Consider the following 13,440-nt stretch of genomic DNA (forward strand, 5'->3'; position numbering starts at 1 on the left):
GTGCACCAAGAACTGAGTCTGCAACATGTTCATGTTCACAATACACCCAAAAGTTTACCAAGTAGACTACAATGGGCTGAGATTACAAGCAAGTGTTTTTTGTGCAATTGCTTTTTGAAACGGGCTAGAGGACACACTGTCCACTGGAGTGTAAGCCAACAGGTTACAGTTGCAGCTTTTCTGTACTAAAAACCAAACAAAAACTGAGGATAGTCGTATTAAACTGACATGGTTTGATCAAAAAGTGAAGAAAGGAAGGGAAAAAAAGGGTATGAGTGCTCCCTGAACTCAAATTCAGTTTGTTAGAGGTGCTTTTTGGATGGAGATACACATGTAACGCACACTCTTTTGAACAAATACAATGCCTTTATTGTCACGGCATGGTCATGTAAGACGTAAAACAAGCTTTGTAAGGACATGGAGGTCTTACATAATGTCATGCCGTGACAATAAAGACATTTTACTAGTTCAGAAGAGAGTGCCTTGGAGTTTTCTTGTGAAATGATTTGATACTTAAATGAAACCTGGACAGTGAAACACAAGCTCTGTGTATTCAGCCCGTTCAAGGTGGGAATGTTGCACCATTTATCTGCCTCACCGTTGAATGATCACAGAAGGAGGTGGCATTATGCCAGTGCTGTTGATTCAGTTTAAAAAGACAAAAAACAAAGCAGGCGTAAGGAATGGTCTTCGTCACAGCAGTATTGCGAGATGTCTATCTAAAAGGGGGTCACAAAGACTTTTTAAGAGACTATGTGTTCCCCCCCGGTCTAGGGGTGTGGGTGTGAAACATAAAGACGAGAGTCGGAGAGTGTAAATCAGTTCAAAAGACTTCAAGGTAAACCAAAGTAACAAACAAAAGCCGAACTATCCCTCCAATGAAAACTACCTAAACCCAAACAGAAAAAAAAATTCACTTAACCTAACTAGCTAAGCTGGAAAAAGGAAGAAAAAAAAAACAGGTGCTCAAAAAATGTCAGTTCATCCCTACACTTTGTGCCATATACTATATCTAGATCCAACCCAAGCAGTATCAAAGTCGTTTAGCAAAGCTAGTGTGCTATCACGAGCACAGGTAGAAAGGCTCGCTAAACACATTCACTTCTAACACCAAAAGTTATAAAGTTATGAAGACGAAGCCCCTGGATTGGCAGCATCGATTGTTATCTGGTACCTGCCAGTCGTTGAAAGAGAAAGATTAATCTCGCTCTCAACAGCGTTTTACCAAAATATACACGATAGACGATACAAATATTACTGGGCCTGTAACACTATCGCACAAGATCTCATATGAGATGTGATTGGATCATTTATGGCAGATCCAGGGTCAGTTTGCTGTGAAACATTACTGACATCGTTTGTGTACAATTGATAGTCAGGTTCAAAAAATCGAAATTACCATTTCACTATTATGGAAAAACAAGGACTGCTTCCAGCTACATGCTAAGGTCTTCATGCTAACATTAGCACTACAGCTATGCATACACAGGTATATTTGTTATCAGGTGCTGTCTCAATGCCAAAATCCAATGAGCTCTCTAAGGAGCTAAGGAAAAAGGGTAAGATGTGTATAAATCTAGCAAAGGCTGTAAGAAAATATCTGGAAAAAAATTATTCCACTGCTCAGAAAATCGTATACAAATGAGGGAGATTTCAGATTACTGCCAACTTGTCCAGACCAGGCTGACCCAGCAAATTGTTCCCAAGACGTCAATATTGGTGACCGTGTCATGGTCTGCAGCTTCATTTACTGCCTCGGGACCTGTTCAGATGTGAGGCCATCTGTTAAGAAGTCAAAACTGAAGAATTGGACCTTCCAACAGAAGTGAATCTGCAAAAAAATGTCTGAAAAAGGAGGAATGCAGGCCTTATGTTGATATGAAACAGGTTTCACATGCAATGAGTTATTAATGCTGAATACTAGTTACTGAAGCGAAGGGTGTACTTACATACAGAAAGTTTCAGTGAAGGTCACATATTAATCGACCTTTATGTCCAGAAAAGAGACATGTTTGATGGGCTGCACTCACTTTTCCACTTGGCTTTTGCACCAAATTTCTTAGCAATCCATCCAGTAGTTGTTGAGACATTTCACCTTGAGCCGAAAATATCAACATGCTGCTTGCGCAACAGGAAAACTCAGAGAACCACCAAAGTCATGAGGATTTTCTCCTTGCAACTATGAATGTTTGACAAAATTGAATTATAGTCCATCAAACATTAGTTAGATAGTTCAGTCCGGACCGAAGTGGTGGACGAACCAACAGGCTGAGATTGCATTCCTCAGAGCTATGCTGCTTCTTCTGCTGTATGACCCACTTTCCATTTCCTCCACGTGGCTTTACATTATACCCAGCTATCACTCAAGTTCACATTCAAGACTAGCATATTAAAAATTAACTGCTTTCACACTGGGCGCAGTGATCCAGAGTTTCATTATGTAGACAATTTCTTTTTAAAGCAAAGCAATTTAAGACAATTAAAATTCTTTCTCAGAGACTTGAGTATGCAGTGTTTGCACAGATAAATTATTCATTTGAACACTAACTCTTCAAGCTAATCTTTCATTCTAATAACTACTTGTTGCATTGGCAGAATGTCAATTCAATGTTTTATTCATATTGAGAAGTAAAAGAAAATATTTTCCTTTGCTGTGCAGGCTTTCGTCTTACAGAAGATCAGGGACATTTTTATTATGACAGGGAGGGTGCCACAGTTAATAAATGGTTTTGTACACGAGGCATGTTCAGGTCGGGACATATATTACTATTCTGTTTAGTGAGTACAAACTAACTCATGCCTGGGCTGAACCACTGCTGCCAGAGCCAATCCCAATCATTCTGCCCGAGGTGGTGTTGATTACTGAACACATGAGCAGAACATGTGCAGTTTGTTTTTGTCAGACCAACTTGCATCCCGCATCCTTAAAATAACTGAAAAAATACCACTAAAATGGTGAGAATCAGGATGAGATCAATGCAGGTTTTATCCACGTTGTTAAGTTGACTTCAAGAAAAAACAACTCTTAAATTGACACGTGTCTGATCAACCTGCAGGACCTTTAGTTTCCTGCTTCGTGTAACCCAGTGCTTAAATTGTAAATTAAAAGGTCCTGGAACACAGACAGGGTGCTGTTCCAGCAAGTCAGGAGGAGCAAAAAAGTGAGGGAACACATGAAAAATTTAATATAACATCCTTGCTGTGCCTGCAGCACAGTGGACAACGTCTGGGGGCTAGCAGTTAACAAAACTAAAACTGTTGTGACAAAGTGAGCATTATTTATTAATCAGGGCGTTCACAATAATCACTCAAAATCAGCCAGAGAGGTGTGTAGTAAAAGCGGATTAAAATAACTTTGCTCGTCCTCTCTTTCCTCTTTTTCTCTGTCTCTCCTTGACTGTCCCTTCACCTCCCTGACGACTCGTCTTTCCTGTTTGTGGGCAGCTACAATGGGGAATAATGGAATTATGGCCAAAAGATCTACAAACAGCTACAGAAAGCAGCAGGCTAAGACACCAAACTAGGTGACATGGGGAGGTTTACAGTAATGGTGTACCAAAATACACTGGAAAGCATAAATCACATGCCATCTTAGCATAAAATATTATTTAAAATACCTGCAAAACAGAAACACAGGCTATCTTTGAGAAACTTCAGTGGGAAATAGAAGAAGGACAAATTAAGCCCGGGTGTAACCTCTACTGTAACATCTGTTGGATGATTTATACAGTTAAAAAATACAAATTAACAATTAGCTAATATTAACACAATGTCAGACTATATCAAGTAAGAAAAACAAAATATCACTTTAAACTGATTTTCGGATTTTGATATTAAACCTGCAGCGCTTAAATTTTTATCTCCCTCCTCTGGTGGTGGGAGTAAAAACATAAACACTACCAACGTGTCATGGTGGTGTCATAGGCTCCGCTGAACTTCTCTTTGTGGTAGCCTGTCCCGTCCCGTTAATTTCTCAGAGAATAATGCATTGATCTTGATTTAAAAAAAAAAAGAAAAGAAAGAAAGATCAGGTTTATAGAGGAGGCTGGTATCTATGACTGAGTACGGTTTGATGCAGGTCCAAAAAAAAAACAATCCGGATCTAGTGGATTTGAATGTGTTTTCATACAGGGTATCCTAGGGATAGAAACCTGCAGCTACCACCTGCAGCTGAGATAATGGGGATTCAGAGAGGTTTTAGAAACGTATCCAAACGGATTTGACAGATTTTGGTGCGGATCCAGATCTGTGGGGAGAGTAAACTAGACTACGCTCAGCAGGCGAACGTTTAGCAGAGTTTTAAATCTTTTACCCAACGAGATCAGCTTAAATTATAGGTAAGCTGTTATGGCTGGTTTGACTTTGATATTGGATTAGGCTTGATTGAATTAAAGGGGACTGTTGGGCCTTTATGGAGGTATGCACTCTACTGAATGCCATTCTAGTTTTTTCAAGAATTGCTCTCACTTATAACAACAAGCCATTAGTTTAAGTTATTACTTAGCTTATCGGGTTACTTCCTTTTAAGAGGTTGTTGCTGTGGCAACCAAGCTCTCTTCTGTTTTTTACTACATTAACAATGTATACAGGTACGTACGTTTAGGTCAGAATGGGGAATAGGAATTTAACTGCCCTCGGTAACCTGAGTTTATCAATGAAATACATCCCATGACTTGATAGAAACCAGGTGGAAAGAGTTAACAGTCTGTTTGGTCATTAAGATGCCCTAAATCCCCAACTGCAGCAGTGGAGCTGCCCAGAATACAAGAGCATGTGTGAAAAACAACTGATGGACTGCTGTTCACAACAGGCACTCCTGGGTTCACTGGTTCTCATGGTCTGTTTGAAGCAGCGCCTGTCTTCTCTTTTTAAACTTCTACATCTGATAGTCTGGGTAAATTTGGTTTATACAGTTGTCAACTGAAGAATATGTTAGTTTCCCCTTGGCACATACTGATGTTTAACTCCATCTCTAAATATGTATATATAGATTTAATTTTTTTGTACATTAAAGACAGTCCTGAGCCTGGCATCAAATTCAGAGTTTGAGTTTTAAATGCAAACACTGTGGGAACACATGGCAGCTTTTATTCCTCCTTTTGGTACTGATGGTTGGAGTTTTGGATGGACTTATTGACTTTTTGTGTTTTTACTAACATTTTCTGTTCTGCCCTTTTGTTTGAACTCACCTTAGACTAGACTTCCTTGTGTTTGGCTTGACTGTTGAGGGTTTATTCTGTAATATTATCTTCCTGAGTTTCCTGCTTTTTCTTGATTGGTAAAGCACTTTGTAAACTCAGTTTTTAAAGGTGCTATATAAATGAAGTCAGTGTATGATGGATAAAATATTCTCAATATTAATAAAACAGATATTACAATAGCACCAGGTACTCATGTTAAATATCCTTTGTAAGAGTGGAAATAAAAGTCTTATTTATGTATGTAGATTGGCATTACACCCCCAAAAGAGATCAACATTTAAAAAGATTGTTTGCACAGTGAGGCCTGAGTGGTGCTTTTTGACAAGTGGCTTCAACAAGGTTTTCAGCCTGAAGCAGGGACTTGAAGCTCCATTGCAGTTGGTCGTTTTCAGCTGAATTTTGTTCTCGGCAGCAAACTGTATTAATGTTACAACACCATCTGACCAGAGGGGTTGCCTTGAGGTTACACTGCACTCCGCGTCTAATTGCGTCAGCACACAGCAGTATATTGAACTTGTCTACATACATAAAACAACAGCTAAGCCTGGACTGTGTATTATATATTTTCAAAGACAGTATTTATCTCTGTGCTGTGTGATATTAGTATGTTGTGCACCAGTAAGCACACAGGGCAATCATCTCTATTTTTCTTACAAACAAAATGTAAAAGTAGGTCATTTTTTTGTCGTGATGAATCATTCTTGAGGCTGAGCCAGCAAGAATCTATTGTTACAGATTTCTGTTTGTTGTCAGCAGTTTCCGCGGACATCTGCTAAAAATAATTCACATTTCATCCTCTGCAGGGCTGCACTGCTCTCAAGAGTCCAGCCAGACCATATCCATAGCAAATGTATTATGTCTTAGGTTGCATATGTAATGAAACTCAGCTGATAAAGGTCAAATGTCTAAGAGCTTTTCAAAAAGAGTTCACAGTGGTCATACCCCTTGGCAGGCTCAAAAAGCCATGTATCTATGATATCTCAGCGGGCTGTCAGGGTCTCACCAGGGGACACAGTTAGCTCGCTGATGACAGATAACCTTTGAGAAAAGATGAAAAGCAATCTGACAAAAGTATTTCCTTGGTCAGGATTTCTGTCAGGAGCGCTTGCTCAACCTTGCTTTTTCACACAGATGGATCTCAAGTTATAGCTGTTTATTTATTCCAAATCAGAAACCTCTTAAGCTCATTCAGCAGCCACCAGCGCTGCGGCCAACAAAGCAGAAGAATGAAACACCTCCAGCCCATCTTTATGCACAGTTTGACACTCTTTAGAGCCTCTCACTTTCTGGTTCCCACCTCAGATGCATCTAAGAGTTTTTTAGACTTCAGTAGGCCACAATTGAATGAAGCTTCCCACAGTGTTTCATGTCTCTTGCTATCACATCAGGGAAAGTGTTTTTTGCTTTGCTGCAGACAAACAAGCTGTGGCCTTTACGCTGTTGCGCTCACCTGGGACGGCGGTTATGAGTGTGGAATAAAGGTGAGCTCTGTGGGTTTTCCATCACTGCTCACGACCTCTTCTCAAGGATGTGCTAAGTCTTCATTGGTGTGCAATTCAAAAGTTACTTCTAGAGTGTTTTTGAAACATGGTTTTTGAATAACGCAAAATGTCAGTTTTTCTTTTAATGGCTTGACGCCCAGCCCTGTTATTCACAATAATCTGACTGTCAGCACCTTGGCATGATAAGGATGTACCGCTCTCACCACAAAGCCTCTTCATCATAGCATGGTACTGTATCTACTTCTGTCACCTGTTGTACAGATACTGTAAGATTTCCAAGTACAAAAAGAAATAGATAGGCTATGTGAATAACAAATAGTGACTAAGACAGGCCTTTATTTTCTTAAGCTGAATCAGTTATGCATCACCATGTTTTGTGACCCTGTTTCTTTTGTAATAGCCTACACTATGAAAATTGAGATAGCGCATCTGCTCAATTTTCAAAATATCGGGATCTACAGCACAACAAACTCAGACATGTTAACAATAAACACACTTAAAACAGACACAAAACTAGACTATTTAACTATGTAGCCTCAACCACAGTAGAAGCACAAAAATCAAGGAAAAATGGCAAAATAAACACAGTCTGAGCACGTCAACAACATCAAGCAGGCATGACGCCCCTCATGCTCATCCGCATGCTCCTCAAACACTCCCAGTGGGATAGAAAGCCGCGTGGAGAATGGAACAAAACAGCTTCGGACATGCCAGGTAGCAGAGAAAGTACCAAGTGGAATCAGGGGGATAGAAGCTTCCTCCATCTGCAACAAATTCGCAAGACCAGCGCTTATGGGAAAACATGAAAAACTTCCATCATACGTATAGCATCAGGCTGTATTTATTGTGTCATTTTATATATTTAGTGTGAACAGCCTAAATAACAATGCTGTTGACCAGCCAGTCTGATGGCTTATGTGACTGGACAATGCAGTGTGACGTTTGGGTGCGGTTCTCCAAAAGTTGATTGTCTTTCAGCTGCTGATTTATGGATACATTAATGGCACAACGCTACATCTAATTTGATGAATGAGGCCTCAGTCAGTTTGCTGACTTCATGACTTCTCTTGACTTGTGCTACTGTTACACTATGTTTCACGTCACAATGTTGAATGGTTTCATCACAAAAGTTGAACAAGCAACTGATGAAAATGAACCTTGGAAAAATGAAAGGAAAATTCATCCATTGTTATCTGTTGTCTTGATAAATTCAGGATAATGTTCATTTCCACACCACTACTCATCATGTCATACTCACTGCTCTGAATTGTGTTGTGGAACAGAAATGCTGTTTTTACTCACTTAATTTAAGTTGTTTCTTTTTTTTTTGTTTTTCATTTGTCCAGTTACAGTCACAGTGGTGAAAATGCCAAATCAATCCAAAACCGAGTAGGGCTAGGCCTTTAGATGTGATTGGAAAAACGGCATTAGAAAAGGGAAGCACGTAAGGCTAACATAAGGCACACTTGCACTGAGCCAAGGATGTTAAAAAGCCTTTATTTGTGAGGGCATCTCAGAGTTAAAATTCACAAAAGAGTTGAAGTCGTACTGAATCACACTTGCAAACACAACAGACCCAGCTGGAGTTATTCAATAAATGAAAACAGTATTTCTGTTTGAAAAGGAGAAACTAAGAGCAGCAAATTGGTGAATATGCCATGACTCCGTCATTGTACTAAAAGAATTAGTGCTGTGAAGGTGTACATTATGGTGAATTTATCATGTTAGCTTATTGAGAACTGCTAAACCCTCCTCAGTGTCTTAACCTGCCCTTTATTTGTTCATGCTGGATATTATAGGAGACTCATTAACTGAATACTGGTGTCTATGGGACAATCTGCATTATTTGTATTCTCTCCTTTGTAGCACCGGAACCCAAATGCATTGCACTTGTTTTTCAAAGCATGCCCCTTGTTTGCTTACAACACTTAAAGCCCAGTTAGAGAGCACTTGTAGATAGCAGAAGCTTACATGCTGTGATTGAGTAATCATGCTAATGTCATGACAGTGACAGAGGGGCGGAAAAGACGCGCACACACACACTTCAAAAGTGAAGTGGATCTGTGGTAAATTCTGCATGACTTGCCTGCGTACAGGTCATTAAGAGTTAATGACCGGTGTAGAGGGCAGCAAGCTGTGCTGCCATTCACCAAGGTGTCCCGGTTGTGCATCCATGCAGAACAAACACACGTTGGATTAATGATCATACTCGGGTAATTCTTAAGGTGTGTATGTGTGTGGTGGAAGAGGGCCCAATACCACAGTCATTAACTATTACACATAATTACAAGCCCTCCATTAACCCCAACCTTTCTTTGAGAGCACACAAAGCAACGAGTAAACGAGTAGCCTCTGGTGCACGTGTGGCCTCGGGCTACCTTGTCACATTAGTGCACAGCACAATGCAGCGGTGGCAGAGGCCTCTGTGGAACTCATTATGCCCCCGACTAGTGTGAGGACTGTTTAGACAAGCAGTTTGTGCCACATGACAGGCGTAATTCCTCATCTGCAACTCAAACGTTGACCACACTGGCCCAAAATGTACCGCTCTCTTCACCCTTAATGAAGACGACACACTGCACACATTCGCCTCAGAGAGGACGACAGACACACACAAATATTTCCCCATAGTGCCCTAATGTGTCATTTCATTAACAAAGACTAAAAGGCCAGATTTTGCAGACTTTTCCATTTGTTTTACCGTAATGTGCACCACTTGAGCGGTATGATGCTCTGACGATCTGGTTACTTGTTCTTTCTTTATTTCTTGTATAAAAACATTTTTGCAGAGTTTGTGTTTGTACAGTTTTTTATGTATGGTTGAGTTTTATGTATTTTAAAGGCCCATCTGGGGGCGGACATTGCTAAACATTGCATTACTAAAACTATTTGTACGCACAAAGACAGAAATATGCAATATGCAATTGATTCTGTTTTATGTACTCGTTAATCAGTCATTGTAGAAATGGCTTCACCTCCAACTCCCACAATTTTACATAAAAGATGATGTAGAAACCCTCTTTGCATATAGATACTTGTGCTGATATGAAGAACATCAAAGAATAAAAAAGTGCAATTTAACCGATTATCTGTTCCATCAACATCACAGCAGCAACATTGCTCAAGGCTGTGGCTATTTATAGCACATGTACACCTGATTCATCACAGGTGAACCATCATCGAGGTAATATCTCAGACATCTTTATTAAACGTCAGAAGGAAGATAACTGATTCATGTTCAAAGTTAATATTGAAACAATTCAGGATCAGCTGAAGACATCATTAACAGGGAAGTGATGGCTCCAACGTAAATAAGATATATATATATATATATATATATATATATATATATATATATATATATATATATATATATATATATGTACATATAAAAAACATCAAATTAACTGCACCTCAGAGTGAATATAGGACACTCTGTCGAACACTGACTCCAAGATAATAACACAATCAGTGAAATTGGAAAACAACCTTAATAATGTTGAGCAATTTGCAGAGGTGACCTCCATTGTTTTTGGTGTATCTGTGCTGTAAAGTTGACTACTGGCTGAAACTGGAGGGGAATGAACTTAACTTCATGAATGTAATGTTACAGAGAGGAGAGGGTGACAAGAAGAGAAAGAACCGGAGTCTCTGAATTCTGTGAGAGTTGACCTGAATTCAAACACGCACACTTACACACCCTCGATGTGTGCTGTTGCTCGCTATCTTACGGCTAATGTTAAGTAATCTGGCTGTTTGGGGCAAATAAAAATTTGCATTATAAACAAAAATAAACCCAAATGATCCTGGGCTGGTGGTGAAAACACCCTTAAACAACCACCACTGCTGATGAAAATCTATAAATAATATGGTCCAAAAATAAAGATCAGATTAGCCTTTGAAATATTTTTTTTAATCACTACCTAAATCTTCCTCACCTAAATGTGCAGTCGCTGAAAGCCACACAAAGACAGCTGTAAATCTATCAGAAGCATGAATTACCAAAAGACCCATAAAGCTGTTGAATATAATCACACTGTGTCGTTAGTGTAATGCTGCTACTGATGCTGCATTATTCTCTCAAAGCCACCAGTGTGGTATTCAGAGTCCATTTGCCTCTTTCAGCTGCAGTGGGGGTCCATGTGAGCACTTACAGGCTCGAGCACATGACCCCAGCCGTGACAGCGGAAGGCAGAGAGCTTCAAAGCACTTTTAAAAGCTTTGGAAACTGGAGGGAAAGAGGGGGAAAGCTTGGCACGATAAAAATCTTAGATAGAAAATATGACAGTAGTCCTGGTGTTGATGTGCTTTATATGTTTATATAAACATAATGCCTCTCTGCTTGGTGAAGTCACTGTAATCCTCCCATGATCACTCACTGCTTTGTGATGTGGGCGGTATTGTCACAGAGGCGAGGCGAGTAAAACGGTAATGCTGTAATCCAGCAGGGCTGACTCATCGAGATGTGGATTAGGGCACTGCGTCCTCAAGCATCGAAACAAAGAGCAAGAAAAAAAATACTCATCAGCAGAAATCCATCAGAAGCAATTGGCCACGTTTAGCTTTTGTTCTTAACTGGGATGCTCGTGTTTTGGGGGGGACTTAATAAACCAGGCTGCGCAAGAAAAACACAGGGGCTTACAGCTTTCATCAGTGTTTGAAGGTATGGATGTTTGTGGAAGTTGATGTGAAAAGCAATTAGACATGAAGTTCCCTCGTTCTCCCTCTGAGGAGAACCTTTCCACGTTCTACCATGATTAAATGGATCGTCAGACTAAAAGTGTGGCTCATCTAGTTTCCACAGGGGAGCTTACAGAGAAATCTTTGGTGTGCTTTCTTTGTGACACATCATTACAGCTCGTCCTAAAACAGCACACAGGAATACATCATCTTCATCACTGTGATAACAATTGTTTTCACGATGATAAAGGGGAGAAGACCTTGATTAGACTGTATGAGTGGTGAGGAAAGTGTGTGTGAAGTCAGGAGGAGGTCAGTTGTCAACCTCTGGACCTCCTGTGAAGTTCCAGCTGTTCAGAGTCAGTTTGTCACTGTCCAAAGATGCTTGCAAGTGCAAAATACAACATCTTAATGAATGCTGCTCGGTAGCTAGCAAAACAAAGCTGGTTGCAAAAGGTAGTTCGGGTCCTCATAATTGCACCAAGTGTGAGCACCAAGTTTTGAGAATGATTTCTTGATACAATATTTGCACATGGTAACACAAGTATTGTTAAATTTAGCGGTAACACTTATCATAATCATCATTAATAAATGATACATTTATAGTTAATTCATTTTGAGTGAATAGTTATTTAGCTGTTAACAAACAATGATATGCTTCAGAAAACATTCATAAAGCAATTCAAAAAAGGCAACAAAAAGACCAGTAAGCTCAAACAAAGTGTGATAAAGGTGCTCGTAGGGAACATTGAAGTTAAAAAAAGGGAAATTCCAGTCATTCTTCTTACAAAAAGGTTGAAAAAGCCTTTTTTAGATACTGAGATTCTTTAAAAAATGTGACAAATGAGCTAAGTAGCGACCAGGTGTTACTCAGCTCATGTCAATATTTGTAGGAATTTCAGTATGAAATTGCCATCTAAAAAAATACTTTTTTAACCTTGAAGACCGCCTTTGTACATCTGTGATGGGATGTGAACTGCAGTCTCCGGCATGAAAATCAAACCAACGATGCACCCATTCACCACCCCAACCCCCATACCACACACACTTCACAACACGCCAGGTTAAAGGCCTTGGAAGTTGGTATTGAACAAACATTCTATCAAGGCTGTAATGATTTTTTTTTCATTATCAATTGATGCCAGTCGTTTCTCGATGAGTCTATCGGTTGTTTGGTCCATAAAATGGCAGAAAATGGTGAAACATGTTGCTCCTTTATCCCAATCCCAAGGTAACATCCTGAAAAGACTTCTTTTGTCCTCAACACAAAGAAATTCAGTTTGCTGAGGAGAAAGAAGAGCACAGAAACCAGAAAATATTCACATTTCAAAAGCTTATACTGGAGGATTTTGAGTTTTTTCCTTAATAAAAAGACGACTCATTGACAATCACTATAGTGGGCGATTAATTTAATGGTCAGCAACTAATTGATTAAACGTCCACTCGTTGCAGCTCTACATCATTTGCCTAAGGATGGTCTACTATGAATGCAATCCTTGGTGTATACTGTATGTCTTCATAAGGAGACATATGTTTTTTGTTTAAAAGGAAGAAAATGGAAAATGTCTCACATTAACAATGATCATTTTGGTTTTCAATGTCGTTAATTGGCTTGGTTTGCTTTCAGAGATCAGATTCATGCTCAGTACATTAACTCAGTGTTGTGCAGTAAATTATGATGATTGTTCTCTCATTTAGGCATAGCTGGCAACCCCGTGCTCTTCAATGAAAATGGAGATGCCCCTGGACGCTACGAGATCTACCAATACCAAATCAGAAACCGAACGGCCGAGTACAAAATAATCGGCCACTGGACTGATCAACTCCATCTCACCGTGAGCATCGCCTCTTCTATCCCATGCCCACACATATCTACACAAACGGATTGACTGCATTTAACCTACAAGCGCTGTGCTCGCATTAGTGTTTGCACTGAAAATCCTTCTCTGAAAAGTTGTATTCTGCAGCTCTGCAACCGTGTGTTTGCTCACTAACTCCTCCCAAACCATTTGATAGCGCTTACTGCCATCTTCAAAGGTGTAAATATCCAGAGGGCG

The 13,440-nt window shown here is 39.8% G+C and overlaps 1 protein-coding gene across 3 annotated transcripts in view; it reads left to right on the forward strand.

Moving 5' to 3' along the window:
• The window catches only part of LOC311254554 (metabotropic glutamate receptor 4-like), a 194,667-nt gene that overhangs the window by 163,435 nt on the left and 17,792 nt on the right, over positions 1–13,440 (forward strand). For all 3 annotated transcript variants that reach the window (XM_084348389.1, XM_084348390.1, XM_084348391.1), the window contains one exon: positions 13,082–13,218. In XM_084348389.1, coding sequence (XP_084204515.1) covers positions 13,082–13,218 — 137 coding nt within the window. The remainder of the gene's footprint in view (positions 1–13,081; positions 13,219–13,440) is intronic.

This window comes from Pagrus pagrus, assembly GCF_965226575.1.
Source record: "Pagrus pagrus genome assembly, chromosome: 3".
In the NCBI taxonomy this organism is placed as follows: domain Eukaryota; kingdom Metazoa; phylum Chordata; class Actinopteri; order Spariformes; family Sparidae; genus Pagrus; species Pagrus pagrus.